This window comes from Pseudorca crassidens, chromosome 14, assembly GCF_039906515.1.
Source record: "Pseudorca crassidens isolate mPseCra1 chromosome 14, mPseCra1.hap1, whole genome shotgun sequence".
Lineage (NCBI taxonomy): Eukaryota > Metazoa > Chordata > Mammalia > Artiodactyla > Delphinidae > Pseudorca > Pseudorca crassidens.
Window position 1 is genome coordinate 63,291,871 of NC_090309.1, and position 18,726 is coordinate 63,310,596.

At 39.8% G+C, this 18,726-nt stretch overlaps 1 protein-coding gene across 5 annotated transcripts in view; it reads left to right on the forward strand.

Moving 5' to 3' along the window:
• The window catches only part of FEZ2 (fasciculation and elongation protein zeta 2), a 47,283-nt gene that overhangs the window by 20,653 nt on the left and 7,904 nt on the right, over positions 1 to 18,726 (forward strand). For 4 of the 5 annotated variants that reach the window (XM_067703279.1, XM_067703280.1, XM_067703281.1 and 1 more), the window contains exons 6-8: positions 11,872 to 11,952; positions 14,555 to 14,630; positions 17,409 to 17,474. In XM_067703279.1, the coding sequence (XP_067559380.1) occupies positions 11,872 to 11,952; positions 14,555 to 14,630; positions 17,409 to 17,474 (223 nt within the window). The remainder of the gene's footprint in view (positions 1 to 11,871; positions 11,953 to 14,554; positions 14,631 to 17,408; positions 17,475 to 18,726) is intronic. The other variant, XM_067703283.1, reaches the window with a different exon arrangement.

The following is an 18,726-nucleotide window of genomic DNA, read 5'->3' on the forward strand; positions in this document are numbered from 1 at the left end:
TGTTGCCTATTATATCACATTTGAGTTGTTTTTCCTATTTATTTATGAGGGTGCACATACTTCTTATGTCCTAGTACTATATTCTACTGTAATCATTTGCTTAAATCTCTCCTTAGAAAAAAGTGCAGCCTTCCCAAAGGCTCATTCACATTGTTTCCCCAGCACCTCACCTAATTTTTCACTTAATGCATGTTTGTTAAATTGAAACTTCACTATAAAGGAGATGGAATCCCAGAGGATTTGTGGTATTTGAATGATTATTCTTCTGTCAGAGATTTCTTTTCTTGGCTAGTCTTCTGTTTATATCAAATAGATTCACAGGTCACTGAATTCCAGTGGCAGCTCACATGAGTAGAAGAACAAGTTGAAGTGCATCAGTTATCTTTAAATTAGTAATTTAAAAAATTAAAGTAATTTAGTAGTGGTTGTCATCTGGAGTTATCTGAAGTTGTAAAGACATTAGTATTTACCTGCCTAACATCATACCTTACTTAGTAAGCTTATAAGGATGAAAATAGACGTACTTCCTCCTTTAGAATCCAATGTTTGCAAATTAAAGTCATGTGTAAGACTTCTTATTTGAAGTCTAGGATTGAAAAGATGGGAATGTATAGTATCTTTTCTGTTGTCCATATCACATTGAACTTGCAAGAGAGAGTTCTAGTGTGTTGCTCTCACCACCAGCAGAAATGTATAATTCCTTCAATCTAACCTGAAGTTTATTCTGAAAACTTCTGGGGTATTAGCAGTCAGTGACTCCACTGTAAAAAGAATCATATTATCCTAATTTATTGCTTTTGGGGGTTGGAGAGAGAACTGCTTCAGGATGAGGAGGAGCTAGGGCTTGAATGATAGATGCTCTTTCTTGTATATAATTTTCTTTCACAGATGCATTGCTCCATCTGTCTTTATGACTCATGTAGCTCATGTTCTGACTAATAGTCAATCTATTTTGTTTCTCTTTTACGTGCAAAAATGCCCCAGTAATATTTTTTCATTTAATCTTGACCAAAGCTGACTTTAAGGTAAGAGAAATTTATTTTTGTTTAGACAGCTACTATTAGGTTATTCTGAAGTTGTTCTAATTTATGCTAGCAATAAGCCTGGAAGGAATTGTTCTGGCACAACTATCTGAATTTGGTGCTTTTTAAAATAATAAGGACCTGGCTTTTTGTTGTTGTTGTGCCTTCTTTTCAACTTGGAATTTTAAAATTTCACGTTTGCTAAGATGATTTAGCCCAGGGATTGGCAAAGCAAATTACTGCCTGAGGGCCAAATCAACCCTCTCTGTTTTATAAATAAAGTTTTATTGGAACACAGCTATGTCATTTCATTTACATGTGCTCTGTGACTGCTTTGGTGTTACAAGGACAGAGTTGAATAGTTGTGACAGAGACTGTGTGGGCTGCAAATCTAAAATATCTACTATCTAGCCCTTTATAGAAAAGTTTGCCAACCCCTGATTTAGACTAAAATTTGATAAAAATTAGAAGAAAAAAGATGTAAACTCCATTTAAGCGAGTTTGTGTAGATAAAGAAATCACTATATTGTGACTGAAATTTATTATAAAACGTAGCCTTGTTTTATCCTAAGAGTGTGTTGAGTTACACCTTTGCTCAGGGCCCCGCCAGCAGCCTGAGTTGTGCCCGCAGATGGTGACCATCCATCTCCAAGTCACGTGCCGCAGGCACTCCACCTAGCAACAGCCCTTTGTGCTGTGTGTGTCAGATGCCCAGTACGCTGGGTGAAGAGAGTCAGCAGGTAGCCCAGTTGTCCCCAGATTGGGGGCAAATGAAAAAAAAAAAATTGTTGGCAGTGCTCCAGGCACATTGTGTTTATACACAGTGATAAAAGGTAGTTTAAAGAAGGCAGAGGAGGGCTTCCCGGGTGGCGCAGTGGTTGAGAGTCCGCCTGCTGATGCGGGGGACACGGGTTTGTGCCCCGGTCCGGGAGGATCCCACATGCCGCGGAGCGGCTGGGCCCGTGAGCCGTGGCTGCTGAGCCTGCGCGTCTGGAGCCTGTGCTCCGCAACGGGAGAGGCCACAGCAGTGAGTGGTCCGCGTACCGCAAAAAAAAAAAAAAAAAAAAAAAAAAAGGCAGAGGAGAAGGGGGAAAAGGGCTGTGTCCTCCCCTTTTCTAAGTAGTGGTAGTTGAGAGGATAAAGTCTGCCCTGTATACATACTTGAATGTAAATACTAACACATTTTCAACAATAATTTGTTGGTGATCTTTGATAGTATTTCTTTGCATTTATTTATTTCAAAGAATATTCCTAAAAATTAGTGTTAGGCATAAAATGGAAAGTCATTGTAGGGTGGAGAGAAACTTAGTCGTGTCATGTTTATTGTTTTAATAATTCATATCTATGAATTACGAATTATTTTAGATGTGGAACAAATTTGTGTTTTGAAAGGTAGTATTGCCTAGAGAAATATGCTGTCACCAGTTTTTGATATCTTACCATTATCCACTATTCATTTTCCGCAATGGTTTTTTGGTGTTAGACTGGTAATAGTGAGCTTTTATGACTCAGCAGTTACTGTAATAAAAATCAGGAGTCTATCTTTTTTAAAAAATTTATTATTTATTTACAATTTTTAAAAATTTATTTATTTATTTTTGGCTGCACTGGGTTTTTGTTGCTGCGTGCGGACTTTCTCTAGTTGCGGCGAGTGGGGGCTACTCTTCGTTGCGGTGTGCGGGCTTCTCACTGTGGTGGCTTCTCTTGTTGCGGAGCACCGGCTCTAAGCACGCGGGCTTCAGTAGTTGTGGCACGTGGGCTCAGTAGTAGTGGCTCGCGGGCTCTAGATCACAGGCTCAGTAGTTGTGGCACATGGGCTTAGTTGCTCTGTGGCATGTGGGATCTTCCCGGACCAGGGCTCGAACCCATGTCCCCTGCATCGGCAGGCAGACTCTCAACCACTCCACCACCGGGGAAGGCCCGGCAGGCGGATTCTTAACCACTGCACCACCAAGGAAGCCCAGGAGTCTGTTCTTGACTCCTTCATGTCTTGGAAAGGTTTGTTAATTATTTGTTAGTATAATACAAATTCACGTAAAAACCATAATATGCCAGGAAATTGTGATCTTATTATATATTTAGAATATCTGTAAGTATCAGAAAAGAGTTTATAAAACTGACAGGGTTAATTATTTTACTCTAGTTTTAGTAGCTTTGAAAATGTTTGCCAATAGTTAATTACCATTTTAAGATTAAATTACATAAAAATTTTAAAAGATCTTCAGATACAAAAAACTAAATTGATGCCAGTCCATTTAACTCCTAACTTTGAAAATCTTCATTCACATCTTTCCGCTTTGAGATTGAACTTATAAATTAGTAGTTCAATATTTAAGACATGTTCAAATATTTATCTGCTTTGGTGTAACTCATATTTTCTAACTTACTTGGATCTTTTTCAAAAAAATATTTTTTTGGTAGAATTTGCATTTATAACTGATTTATCATTCACATTAAAATTATTTGATTTGATTTGATTTTGATTTGATTTGATTTGATTTGATTTGAAGAAGTGTCAAAACAAGCAAGATCAATTTTTACATCTTAGGTAATAGCTTACTAATTATTTGAATGTTTTTACTTTTTTTTTTACATTTAACTATTGCTTTCAATTCTGTGCTGTTCTCATGTTTTGTATTTTGATTATTTTAAGAGTTTTAACTAAAACATTAACTACTATTCCATAAATTAATATTTGAAATCCTGTCACTCAAACTACTAAAAATGATGTGATGTATAAAGAACAATAATTATGTTTGAATTTTACTTTCTTTTGAACCTCGAGTATAAAGAATATTAATGGAGTGAGAGCATAGATTAGAGTCAGAAATAGATGAAAAAGCATTTCCTAATTGCTTTTCCCAACCTTTTTTTCTGATATTGAGCTTTGATATTGAGATTTTTAAAAGCTTTCCTGGCTAGTTAGAGATCTGTGCCACTGGGATCAGGTGAGGCCTCAGCGTACGAGAAAAGCTAAGACAAGTTTGATAGCAGGAATAGTCTGAATTTCCTGACCTCTGGGTTAGTTTGGCTTTTCCCTGTCTTGGATCCTGTTTTCTGTGAAATTAGTTGAGCTGGTGAATATACTGTGCAGAGAATGAGTTGGTATGGTTAAGGCTCTGGAAAAGAATGAACAAACCACAACTCTGTATCTGATTCCGTGTTGCTTTTCAGTTTAGGTGGTATTTTCTAGCTCTTTTCTTTTTATTATTCAGAAAGACCTTGAATTACCTAAAAGTGTTACTTGTTTTCTGTTCAAGCTTTCTGGCTGATTCAGTCTCAGACAGTAGTATCTTTTCCTTGTGTTGTCTTCAGTCCTTTTAACCTAGAGACTATAATCAGGGTGTTTATTTCTCAGTTGCCATTTTATTTTTATGAGGAGAACTTGAAATACTGTTTGGGAGAAAAGCAGAAAGGTATGGTTATTTATGTTTGGGAGTTACGTCCCAAAGGTTGGTCTAGCCTTTTGAAGGGAATATAGCCCAGACATTTTCTGAACATTTATATTTGTTGAACACCCTGCTAAGTGCTTCCCATGGATTATTTCATTTAATCCTCACAACAACCTTATAAAGCAGGTATTATTGTTGCTGCCATTTCATAAATGGGTAAAGAAAAGCTCAGCAGGCCTTAGCTCACAGAACCAGTGTACACTGGAGCGAGGATGTACAGAGTTGTACAGAGGTGGGTGCAGGGAACCCATGGCTCTGGGAGTTCTGTGCAGGTGTATTGTGGATGGGCATGGAGGTCTTGGCTTATTTCTTTGTCTTTCAGATTTTTATAGATTTTTTTTTTCTTCTATATCTTGTTTACACTTGGTTGTTCCTGGTTTCGTCTGAGAAAATTTTCCAGAGAATGACTGATTTTGAGACTTTAATACATACTCACACCAGGGAAGCAAATAGTCGTGAGGCAGTAGTGAGTATTCTCAGTATGAACCATGTGACTGAGGCCCTGAACTCAGTAAACCCCTTCCCCTGTCCTTGCCACGTTACTTTGGCACTTTGTCAGCGGTGAGGGGAACAATAAAGTGAATACTGTAACGCTTAATCATTTTCCCGCTTATAAAAGGGCTCCCATCAAAAACTGCATTCTGCGAAGGGCATTTTACAGAGCTATTAACTCCTTCCTAAAGATGCAGTGGAGAGATTACAAAACAATTTTAGACTTACAGAATCTTCACAAGCGCTTTGCTTTGAATTTGAACATTTGGAACCTTTACTTCAAATCTAGAAGTGGTGGATTACCGGGAGGCGTGATTGGGCTTTCTGACTTAGTTAATACTGCTGTTATTTTAATTAAACTGTAACAACCCTTTATTGAATGTCCTTTGTTTCATCGAGCATTCATAACCTTGAGACTTAACTTCTGTCAGTGCTTTGATATAGCTCTGGCACTGTCACCTTCAGAAATGTTCAACAAAGAAATGCCTCTCTTCTTCCCTCCATCCCTCCCCTCCCCCACTTACAAAATGTAAGCATAGAGAAAGTCTTCCCTCTGGCCCAGTTAAGTACCATAAGCACCTAATAACACTATATCTGCCCTCAAGCATGTAAATGCAGTGTTCCTAAATGAGGTGATGTTTACTAAAAGTAAATTTAGTCTGCCTCTGAGGTTTTATCTTTTTAAAATTCATTTTGCCTCCAAGAGAGTGTAGTTTTGGAATTTATAGGGCAGTTGTCAAGCAGACTCTGTTGTGTGTTTTGCGGAGCTCTTTTCCTTTTCCTTCCTTGTCTCGCTGGTAGTCTTCATTCTATGATCCTTCTAGTTCATTGACCTTCTTCTACTTGCTACGCTTTTATTATCCCAGGGGTTTTATATTTCTTAGTCACTATACTGTTTTACAAACCATGTCAATAGGATGATTTTATCTTTATTAATCTCATGTTGACTTCTCAGACTAGGTTCTTCAGTGGGCTTTTCCAGAACTCTGCTGTTCACACCTTTGACAAAAAACTTTATATCTCGTCATGTCATCCTTCTTCTGTTCACCCTCAGGTTATTTTTGCCTTTTAGCTCTTTTAAAAAAGTTTCCTGCAAGAAGTCAAGAGGCCTCCCGATACGGTTATCACAGGCTCTAAGACTGGTCTTAGGTGTGTCACAACTTCAGCTTAGCAGACGTTTATAAACGCCTGCTGTGGCACCGGCACTGTGCAGGTCACTGGGATGGAGAGACGAAGACCTAGTCTCTTCTCTTCAAAGTGTACTCATGTCACAGAAGAAAAAGGAAGCCACGGGAGTAGACAGCTCTGAATGTATCATCTCGCTGGGCAATTCTGTCATTCTAGAGCACTAATATCATAGCTTATGTGATATTTAGTCTTGTACTGTTCTGTGTGCGTGCATGTGTGTGCGTGCATATGTATGGTTTGGATTTGCCTTCCTAAAAAATCATGTATCTTCTAGGTGGAGTTAACTTGTAGATTCACAGAAGCTACAAATGAGAAGACCTTTAAAAATGACATCATTTAATCATCCATTTCACAGATGAGGAAATGGGCCTCTGCAGGCTTAGGGACTGCTGTCATGTCACACAGTTAGTGGCAAAGCTGGGAGAGAGCCCAGATTTCTGATTTCTAGTCCAACATTTTTCTATCCAAGAAGACTGTTGAAAAATTTTTCTGATTCCAAATACTTTTGACTAAGGTATGATTCCTGGTTTCATTAAAAAAAAAAAAAAAATCTGGAAGTATTTCACTGTTAGGGGAAGTAGTTGCTGAAGCATTTTGCAGTTGAAGCCAGTGACGATCAGTCAAGTGCCTCCTGCCTGCTGAGGCTGGGCTTGTGCTTTGTGGGCATACAAAAGGGGCATCTGTCATTTCTCGCCTTAAAGATTTTGAGATGGGGTTGAGCTTATGAAAAATTAACCAAAACTTTCTTTTTCCTTTCTGTTCTGTTTTTTAGATCTTGTGCCTCATCCCCACGTTAAAAAAAAAAAAAAAAAAACCTCTTTCTTTTTTCCAGTTTTATTGAGAAATAAATGCCGTACATTGCTGTGTAAGTTTAAGGTATATAGCGTGAAGGTTTGATTTATAAATATGGTGAAATGGTTACCACAGTAGGATCAGCTAACATCCATCTCATATAGATACAATTAAAAGAAAGAAGAAAGGAGAAAAAAGGTTTTCCTTGTGATGAGAACTCCCAGGATTTACTCTTCTACATCATACGTCAGTGTTAAGTAAAGTCATCATGTTTTACATGACATCACTAGTGCTTACTTATAACTGGAAGTTTATACTGGTTGACCACCTTCCTCCAGTCCCCTCTCCCCACACCCTCCACCTGTGGTAACCACAAGTGTGATCTCTTTTCCTATGAGTTTAGGTTTTTATTTTATTTTTTTAAGATTCCACATATAAGTGAGATCGTACACTATTTGTCTTTCTCTGTCTGACTCACTTCACTTAGCATAATGCCTTCAAGGTCCATCTGTGTGGCAAATTAAACTTTTATCTTTTCATTTAGTACTGTTAGAAAAACATATATTGATATCTAATTATGTGCCGGGCGTGGGTGTTACGGATGCAGAGTAAATCTCAGCCTCCAGGGACATGCAGCCTGTGGGCTGGGGATCTGATGACAGACCATCCAATGCACATGCAGTGATTCTCAACCAGGCCAGTTCTGTCCCCCAGGAGACATTAGGGAATGTCCGGAAATGTTTGTCACTGTCACTACTTGGCGGGGGGTGGGGGGGTGTCACTGGCATCCAGCTGAGTAGAGGCCAGAGATGCCATTCAACATCCTACAGTTCACAGGACCGCTCCCACATCAAAGGATTATGTATCTGTAATTCAATGTCAGTAGTGTCAAGGTTGAGAAACCTGGGGATAGGGTAATTATTGCTGTATTCAAAACAGCTACCACGTTTTTGGTGCTTTCTGTGCCTGGTACTGTCCTGTGGTAGCGGTGTGTGTACATTACTATCACCCCTAGTTTGGTTGAGGGGTCTGAATTGAACCCTGAGGACAAGCAGAGGAAGGAGGGGACAGGCATACTGAGCAGAGGGGGTGGTGTGGGCAACGACCTGGAGGTGACAGGGCACCTGGGGAACCGCAGGTTGTTCATTATGGCTAGAGGTTGAGGGAGGAGGTAAGTCAAGAAGAAGAGGGTGTGGGGTAACAAAGTAGAAGCCAGAAGATGGAGGGCTTTGTACTGTATGCCTCGCTATGGCATTTGGACCTTATTTAAAGGCTGTAGGAAACCAAGGAGAGGTTTTGAGTGGCTTGTTACATATTCAGATTTGTCTCTTGGAAGGGTAACTTCAGAGTTTCAAGGAGAAAGTAATCGGAAGGAGACAACTAGAGATAAGGAATTGATTTGGAGGCTGTTGCTGTCATCAGGAAAGAATTGAGCCAAGGAAGTGACAGCAATGGGAAAATAGTTGTATTTCAGAGATATTAAGGTAGTTGAATCTATCGGCTGGGGCTCTGGAGAAGGGAGGGGCCGGGGTTGGGTCATGGATTTCTGCCTTGGGGTGGCGTAGATAGAACATGTGTACCCCTTCCGCAAAGTGAGGCATGCAAATCTCTTCAGCAGTAACTGCATCTAGCACAGTATCTTCGGGGGATGAATGTCCTTCCCATCAGCTCTGGATGATGTAGCCCCTCATGGTACAAGGAGCAAGCCTCCCATTCCAGCACATCCAGCACATGAAGAAGGAGAGAGAACAGGGCCGCTGTAATGAAACCTTCTTATTGGAAGGAGGGGAGAATGGAAATACTCAGTAGCTACTGTTTCACATCCTGCTGCAGCAGAATAACAGGACCCCTGCTCCCTGGCCGCAGGGTGAACTCCTTGGTTGGCCAGTTTGGCTGCTTTTGGTTTTGTTCTGAGAGGATCTCTTGTCCATTGTCCTTTGTAGCTCATCTGGGAGTGTGTATAATTCATGTTTCAGCTCAGATGTCACCTCCTAGGAGAACTTTTCTCTGACCTCCCAGTATAAAGTAGGCATCCAGTTTTTAATTGTTGTAGCTATCGGCAGGAGGTGCATTATCTGCAATTATCTAGTTCCTTTACTTGTTTTATTTTTTCTGCTCCTCTTAGGCTGGAATGTCAGGTCATGAGGATGGGAGGGGCCTTGGCAGATGTGTTCACTTTGAATCCTTAATACCTGGAATAATATGTGGCTCAGTATATTTTTTGAAAGAATGAATAAATGAAGGAGAGAGGTATAGAATGCTGAAGGAGAAACAGGCTTTAAATTAAAAAAAAATTGCTGGGGGAGAGGAAGATGAATTCAGTCTCGGATATGATGCGTTTTTGGAATGTTTAAGTACAAGTGTCCAACAGACCACTAAACGTACAAGTCCGAAGCTCAGGAGGGAAATTAAAATAAAGGTATAGCCAGTGTTTCTTGAGCCCTTCCTTTGTGCCAGGCTCTGTTCCAAGCACTTGATTGCTCTTAGTAAAGTGGAGCTGTAGATCTACAGAGGCAGAAGTCGAAGTGGGAAAAGTCAGAGTGCATGAGAAAAAAAATAGGGACACAATCCCTGGGAAACACCCGTATATAAGAGGTGAGCAAAGAAAGAGGCACTTCTCCGAAGAAGCAGCCCAGAGGCAGGGGGGACTCTGGAAGAGTTTGGTGTCTAGGAACCCAGGCAGGCAGGGAGAAGAGCTTACTGGATGTCTGCGAGGGATCTGAAAGGTGTCCGCAGACCTTGGCATCAAAGAAATGACGCTGGGCAGCGCTGTTTCTGGAAACCCTGGCGAAAGAGAGGTTGAGTGTTTCAGAATTTAAAGTCGGCAATGTGGGAAAGAGCTAGCAGAGAGGAAGAGTTTGAACATGGAGTAAAGGGAGAAAATTGTTAGTGATTTCTGGGGAGGTGGCAGCTGGAGCATTGGGGGTGGAACGTTCTCAGCGGTACCTCATAGTTGGTTTCTTTGTGCTTCGCCTGAATGTTCTGATTTTTCTTGTTCTGTCATTTTCCCAGTTGAACCTTGTTGGCTGCTGTGTTGCTTGCCTGGTCAGGATACAGTGGGGCCTGACTGGCCACAGCTACTGACTCAGCTGTCATCAGCCGCAAGGGCAAAGGTTCTACTGGGAGTTCCTTTACTTAACTTCTTTCGTTTTGTATGTTCCTAAGTTACTGTGGCTTCACATGATTGCATTTTCATTTATTTCCACTAAGCCTGGTTGCATGAAAGCCATCTTTCACAAATACTCAGGCTATTGGCAGTTGAAATGGCTCAGTAATGTCCACAACTGGACATTTAATAAAGAAATTTAAATTACAGCTTAAGAATTTAAAAATTTGCATAAACTACTCCCACCCCTACCCGCAAGAGACGGGAATTAGGTTGCCAATTGGGAAAGGTAAAGATGGTGTTTTTAGAATACACTGTTCAAATATGAAGTATACCTTAGCTTTCTGATACATGGATTCTAAAATGCTTCATCTTGCTTGAGATTTTCTGAATTTGTATCTGGCTTTAACATGCCTGTAGATAATGGAGTGAAGTAATACTGAAAATTCAGTATTTTTCTCTTTGTTGCTTTTGAAAGGAACTACGTTTGATAGACATAATTTTTTTAAAAGAAGAGCTGACTTGTTTACTTGAAAAGAGTTTCCCGTAAGTTTTATTGCAGATGCTGGAGGCTAAGAGGTCCTTTCTTTTGATAATCTCTTTAAAAAATGTGAACAAGTTATATGATAGCATGTGAAAAATCTACAGACATGGTTACCTGTAGGTTTTCTTTTAAAACTAGCCTACTTCATCAAAAGAAGAGTTATGCTGCTAGCAAAGTACAGCCTGTTTAGTGGAGCCGTCTTGACCTGGACCACACTTTGAGAATCACTGGGCTACACTATGCCTTTCTTGAGAGCAGAAACCATTGCCTTCGTTTCCTTTTTTCTGTTCATTAGGGCCTCGTAAAATACTCTTTATATTGACTCCTCAAATGTATTTACTGATTCAACGCACCCCTATAAAATTACAGGGGGAGGAAGCATCCTGTGAATCAGGACTGAACTTCCTTTTCAGAATGCCTTTCCCCTTAATTAGTCATGCTGTAAGAGGATCCATCGAAGTCCTTTGACTCAGCAGCCCCAGAGGTGCCACTGGACTCTTTTTGACTGTCTGATGACATTGTAGGCTGGTTACAAATCAAGATGAGTAGTGTAGGAAAACAATATTCCCTTTTCAGTACAACGAATTCTAGTAAGTCTTGGAGGTTGCTGGGAGAAAAAAGCTAGAATTGTTTCCTAGAAACAGAATGGAAAAGTCTGCAGAAGTCTTAGGGGGCCTCGCTGGCACATGGGATCCACTCTGCTCTCCAGGAAGCATATGTGCTCTTCCAGTTCAAATTTTCTGCCCCAAGGCAATGGCAGGTGTCCTCAAGAGTGAGTGGGAAGCAATAATCAGCTCTCCGAGTAACAGCATTTTCATTTGCCAAATGTTATGTTAATGTTCTCCGAACTTATGGTAGAAATATGCAAACTTAGACTGAAAATATGCATACTGTCAGTATTAAGTTTTCAGACTTTTGAAAAAATGTAGGTAAACAATATCAAAAGGTATCTTTAAAGTTATGTGGTAAATTTTGCATAAAACAAATATGTGTACAACTTATAGTGTTTATATTGGAGCACGTTTATCAGCTACGTCAGGAAAAACTTCATATACAGTTGCATGAAAGTAGTTGCTTTTGCATTTGACTTGCAAAGAAATGGAAGCAAAAGCATTTTAAAACAGCATGATTTTGTCTGCTTTATCTGAATGAGTTAGTGGCATTTTCTAACTGCTTGCCTCTTGGGTACATACGTCATCATGGTACATTCTTACTAATAGTCTTTGAACTTCTTTCTCTGTCCTTTTCTTCTGGGCCGTATATCGCTGCCTTTAGCGCTTCAGCATGGAAGGGATCTCAAATGTCATTCAGAATGGCCTCCGCCACACCTTTGGAAATTCAGGTGGAGAGAAACAGGTGCTCGGTTATTCTTATTTTCCTCATTCTCTGTTTTTTCATTCTCTGTGTAAGTGAAGGTCCTGAAAGCTGGCAGTCTTACTAATCTACTAAGACTATTGCTTAAAGAAATGAAAGTTCATTATATTTATAGCCTTGATAATGCATAGAATTTCCCTTTAGGAAAAAGCATTTTTCAAATTAGACAGTAGATTCAGTGTATTCTTTTTTTTTTTTTTTTTGCGGAACGCGGGCCTCTCACTGTTGTGGCCTCTCCCGTTGCGGAGCACAGGCTCCGGATGTGCAGGCTCAGCGGCCATGGCTCACGGGCCCAGCCGCTCCACGGCATGTGGGATCTTCCCGGACCGGGGCACGAACCTGTGTCCCCTGCATCGGCAGGCGGACTCTCAACCACTGCACCACCAGGGAAGCCCCAGTGTATTCTTAATACACGTTTTAGAACTCTATTTTTCACTTTTACCTTTAAACAAATAGCTGTTAAAATATTGACTTAATGAATTGCATGTGTAGAATATATAGCTGTGAAAATAACTAAACTAGAATATGCTACTGTAATTCTAAAAGTTTAAGAAACAAGATCTCATTTGGGGGGAAAGAAAGCCAGATGTTGGTATCTTTTAGACTACAGTTCTAGGTCAAAATGTTTATAGAGTATACCTTACCTACTTTTAAATGAAATTCATGTGCTTTTAAGGTGTATCATGTGGTCAGTCAACTCAGTTGTCTGCTGAATGAGGCATGAAACATTATTTATACCAAATTATACATGGATATAAATATACAGTCAGATGTATAGCAGTTTGCTTTTTATTAGCATTTTTTGATATAATGACTTAAGGAATGTCAAGAGCATGGGAAACACATCTACATTGAATGTGCTTAGAATTTTCACAATTGAAACCTTCATTTTAAAAAGAAAACTCTTCAATTTAGTTCTTAAGTGAAGAGTGAGAAAGTGTGCAGAGTGTAGCTAGTAGGCAGTTTATGAGAATAAGCCATCTGAGTCTAGGTTTTTACTGTAGGTAGCTCTGTATTACTCAAGAAGGGAAATAATCGACATTAATCCTTCACACTGACATTTGCAGCTCATAATGGGCTCCATTAAGGGATGGTTGAATTTTTTTTTTTTTTTATTTTGCCTCTCACCTCTCTCAAACCCACAAGATGGCAAAATAACTTCCAAACTGACCCAACATGTGGGAGTGGGGCAGGAAGGCCTGAAAGTGTGGCTAGACAGCATGCATGCCAAGGTGCGGCGTCCTGGTGCTTCTACAAGTTGCCCGACATGCATGCTATTAGCGAGGCCCCAGGAGGGCTTGTTTTGGCTTCTTGTGTATTCTTTACAAAGAAACATGTTTGGTTATACAACTGGGCATCATCTTGGAGAGGCCTACACCATAAAGATGGTGGAAACTAAGTTTCTTAAAGATTGAAACAATTCATTGTAATCAGTTATTTTTAAGCAATTCTATTTTGTTTTTTGATTATGAGTGGGATAAAATTACTCAAAGAGGATTAGGAATAGAGCTGAGATTCAGGACTGGGGCTAAATAATAGGTGGGTCTGGAGAGATTCCAAGTAAAAAAAACTAGTAGGGCTTCCCTGGTGGCGCAGTGGTTGAGAGTCCGCCTGCCGATGCAGGGGACACGGGTTGGTGCCCCGGTCCGGGAAGATCCCACATGCCGTGGAGCGGCTGGGCCCGTGAGCCATGGCCGCTGAGCCTGCGCGTCCGGAGCCTGTGCTCCGCAACGGGAGAGGCCACAACAGTGAGAGGCCTGTGTACCGCAAAAAAACAAAAAACTAGTAGATCTCTATATAAGCACATGCAAAGTACGTTGAGCTATACATTTTTTGGTGGCGTGGTCAGAATAGGAGAATCTGGACAACAATTTTTAGATTATGCTTTCAAGGGACGTAGTTATAGGACATAACTGATACTTGTGAGCCTTTACAGTAGTGAACTAGGCAGTTTGTCTCAATATCAGACATGAATTTTCATTATTCATTAGGCCATTATCTCCCTTCACTTTTTTCTTTTCCTTTAATACCTTTAAGCATTTATAACTACTTACACAATAATTTAAAATAATAGTAATACATCTTTAAAATTATTTGGGTAAGTGTTTCTTTTTTAGCTTCTGGAGAAAGCTGGTATTCATTTTTAAAGTTGTCAAGTTATCCATGTGACTGTTTTGTTCAACCAGAAAAAAATGGTCTAAAACAGAATCATTTGACTGTTGGGAACTATTTTGTTATGCAGAATGGTTATGTTTTTAGTTTAAATTACCATTTCAAAAATGTGTTGAAGTATTCAAGGAGAATGTTAGATAAGACTTCATTTTAAAAATGAACAAATTGGACGCATCACCCTCAGACTTACTCCTGTGAAATTTTCAATAATTAAAAGACAGAAAAGTTGATATTTATGTAAACAGGTGGGCAAAAAAAATGAGTTCCAGCTGAGATAGTAAGATAGCTGTGTTCATCACTAAAGTGGCTCATGTTTCTCATGTTATAAAACGAACCTTCTAGTAACTATATCAAATTTTTGCAGAGAACGTAATTCAGATTTAAGTGACACTTTTTTTTTTTAACTTGGCAGTACTTGACAACAGTCATTCCTTATGAGAAAAAAAATGGACCACCATCTATTGAAGATCTTCAAATATTAACAAAAAGTAAGCAAAGACAAAATTAAACTGTTACCTTGTTTACTTTTGCTGATTCTAAACACTGATTTTAGTTGGCTGGTTTTGTTTCTGTTATTGTTTTATTTTGTCAATTTAGGATAGTAAATGATGGATGTCATCATTTATTCTTTTGAGAATGAAACCATAAATGGTTGTGACAAACACAGCACTCAATCTAGAGTTGATTTGTATTTTTCCTGTTTTTCTTATCTTTTGAAACATTTACAAGCTGAACTTTTGGAGGAAAAATGTAACAATTTCCCATCACCTCTTGTATATTTAAGAATATATCCATTTATCAATTAATAAGGTGCTTCATGGATCTTATATTAGTATGACTGTCAGAAACTCAGTAGGAAAGATTTAGAAATGCAGCCTAAAACACTCTCCTTTCTTAGGATTGTGGAAACCAAGGTAGGTAGTTACAGGTAGAAAATAAATTGATAGTAATATTTTAAGAATATTTATTCACTCAGCAAATATTTAATGAAGGCCTACTCTGTGCCAGGCCATGTTCTGAGCACTTGGGATACTTCAGTTCACAAAGCAGACAAAAATACTCCACCGTCAATGGGCTTGCATTTTAAAATAATTTGTTAGACTTAAGAGACATTCAATATAATGTATATTTATGATGGCCATAAATGAGCCCTGAATTCTGGTTCTGTCCGTTACTTATAGGGATATTCTTGGAAGTCATTTACACTCTCTCAGTCACAGTGAAAACTGAGGATTAAAATATTTGCTCTCTTTACCTCATAGTAAATAAATTAATGTATGTGTGATTTGGGATAAGTCAATCACTTGGCCTTGTTTTTCTTGAAGGGATTGAATTTGCTGATCTGTTAGGTTCTTTCTATTTATAAATATTTGTGATAACTGTGAATTAAAGAGGGAGCCGAACGAGAGAGCATCACATGAGTGGATATTAATGATGATATTGATTTTGGAAATTGAGGTGATCGAGGCATGGGTGGCGGGAGCACGAGGAAAGAAATGTCTTATTTGCAAGCAGCCTGCCTGCTAACCTGAAGCTTTTATTCTTTCGTTTGAACAGTACTTTTCAGAACATTTCATACTTATGTGATGCCAGCCTGTATAAAATAATTAAGAGATTAACTGGGTGGCTAGCCCTCTACTTTTCAGGAAGAATGAGTGTCCAAGATCACACAGGAGAATGGTTCATTACAGGGCTGTGTCTCGTAATTTCCAGTCCACCACACTTTTTAATAATGCTGGATTTTAATAGTGCTGGTTTTTGGTACGTGATTTTATGTAGAACTGAAAACAAATCTAAAATATGATTGGAAGCAGAAATACTGAACATTAAGTATTTCTCTAAGAAGAGAGCACAGATATTGCCTAGAAGCTAGGAATTACTGAGGGATCTCAGCTTCTCAGATCAAGGACAAACACATACTTAGCCAAACCAAAGTTGTCATAATTCCCACATCAGAATGTCCTAGGCCGATCCTTAGATGATGTCTTTATAGACTGACACAACTTGGAATTTGGGGTGAGTGAATGTATGTAGGGTATGTGAATGAGTGTCCAAGTTAATGTACTACATGAAGACAGTAGACGGAAGGATGACCTTTACTCTGAAAGTTTAAGAAAAGTGGTTATCTCCTGAAAATTTTGGGGAGAATCTGAGCCTCTGCCGTCCCCACGTATAGAAGTTACTGCAGGGGAAGCCCCGTAGAGACAGGCAGTGTTTAGATATGTATTCTTCTTCATAAAAGCTATTGGAGGTGCAGTAATAGTAGTGATAAGAATTAGAATAATATTAGTTGTGCTAATAATGATGGTAATGCTTATGTAGCGTATATTATGTGCCAGGTACTACTTTAAGTCCTTTACACCTGAATTAGTAACTTAATACTCACAACAGCCCTTTGAGACAAGTCTAATGATTATTCCCATTTTACAGATGAGGAACTGGGTGGTTAAGTAACTTGCTCACAGTCCCACTGCTAGGAAGTGGCAGAGCCGGGGTTTAAGCCCAGGAAGACTGACTTGACGGTTACAGTAGGTTGTCTTGTCATACGTCTGGGGGAGAACAGTGAGGCCTTTCCCCAGGATGCCCTGGAGAGTTCGAGTTGGCAGTCACTATGAAGGGCAGTATAGGTGGCCTAGATGTTTTTTAACCACTGTAATAGTAGCTGTGTTTTCTGTTTTGTCTTTGCTTAGAGATCAAATTGTCAAAGACTCTCTTTAGGATGAGGCGAAATCACCCAGGTGCCTTTGGAGTATCAAGAAGTAAGCAGCCCGGCTGGGTGCTTGCTTCATGGGAAGTCTGTTCTTCATTTTGTTTTTTTCTTTAAAAGTTTCCAAGAAGGCTGAATGATGTGCTCCTTGGAGAGTACGGCTAACTCTTCATTTCCCTAAGAGTTCCTCCAGCTCATGAGACCTGCAGCACCAAGGTTCTCCTCTCCAGAGCCCATAGAAGTGCACATTATGGTAACTCACTTGCTAGTATTTATGGTGACAAAACTGGGGCTCTGTGTAATAACCCAGCTCCTGTTTCCTGCCTCCACTGTTTAGAAATTTTAAATCAGGGTAATAGCTCTCAGGTAGCTGCAGTATTCTTACCTGAAAAACGACTTATTCAACTATAACAAATTCTTGAACATTTGCAGTTGTATTCTCTCATCCAGAAAATAGTCAATTTGCATGAATTGTTGTATCATGTAATTAAGACTAAGGCTACCATGACTGAGGTTATCTGAATTTGAAATTGTGTTTTCTTTCTCCTTTATTTTGCAGTTCTTCGTGCCATGAAAGAGGATAGTGAAAAAGTTCCGAGTTTGTTAACTGATTATATACTGAAAGGTGAGTTTTAGAATAGTGTATGGGCAGTGGTTGGGAAGTTTTGATTGGTCAATAAATGCATTGTCTTGCTAATAGATTAAAAAGTAACTTCCAAATGCGCAACTTTTTTTTTTTTTTTTTTTTTGCGGTACGCGGGCCTCTCACTGTTGTGGCCTCTCCCGTTGCGGAGCACAGGCTCCGGACGCGCAGGCTCAGTGGCCATGGCTCACGGGCCCAGCCGCTCTGCGGCATGTGGGATCTTCCCGGACCGGGGCACGAACCTGTGTCCCCTGCATCGGCAGGCGGACTCTCAACCACTGCGCCACCAGGGAAGCCCAAAATGCGCAACTTTTATTTTGCAGGGTGAGAATAGATAACGTGACGACTTATTTATGCTTCCAATATCATAAAGTATGGTTATTTAAAATTTAATTTTTATTTGAAGTCCTGGGCTGGAAATAATTTCCACAGCTAAATTATAAACATCAAGGAAGGCAACGGAGGGACTTCCCTGGAGGTCCAGTGGTTAAGACTCTGAGCTTCCCCCGCAGGGGGCACAGGTTTGATCATCCCTGGTCGGGGAACTAAGATCCCACATGGCTGCGAGGAGCAGCCAAAAAAAAAAAAAAGAAGGCATTGGAGGAAATGTTGTGGAGATATTGCCATAATGATGTGAGTCTAAGGTGTTGACGCTGAGGATTTGAGAAAGGTGGCCTCTGTCCTCTTGGGGATGCTAGAAGAAGGACGGATGAAGGAAGGAACAGTTAGATCAGTTCACAGTCCCAAAGGGAACATGAACGGGGATGGGGTAAGGGGCAGGGAGCGGAGGGAGAAAGAGAAAAAGAATGGACTTTCATAAAGCCAGGGCAGTGAAGAGTGAGCCATACATCTTAGGAGCAAGATCGGCATCTCACAGGATGGGAACAGTGATGAGGCAAAGGAAGATCGTTTTGAGACTTTAACGAGATCACCTGCTTTGCTGAGGAAGGAAGAAAATTTGGATGATAGAAGGACTGAAGAACTTATTTAATTATAGGCAAAAATAATACTTTTCAGTGAAATTATTTCTTAAAAAAGTAGCAGTTTTTTAGGTAACATATTTTCAGAGCATCGTAAAATGCATCCTGTAGTGTTTGATCCAATTTTGAGAGCAGTCTGCCTCTGGTCACACTTCTCTTCTTTGGGTTCTCTCTCTTCTCCATCAAGAGTAGCTAGCTGAACCGAAGGTTGGGATTTGTGAGACGTCAGATAACTCAGATGGGACTTTTCTTCA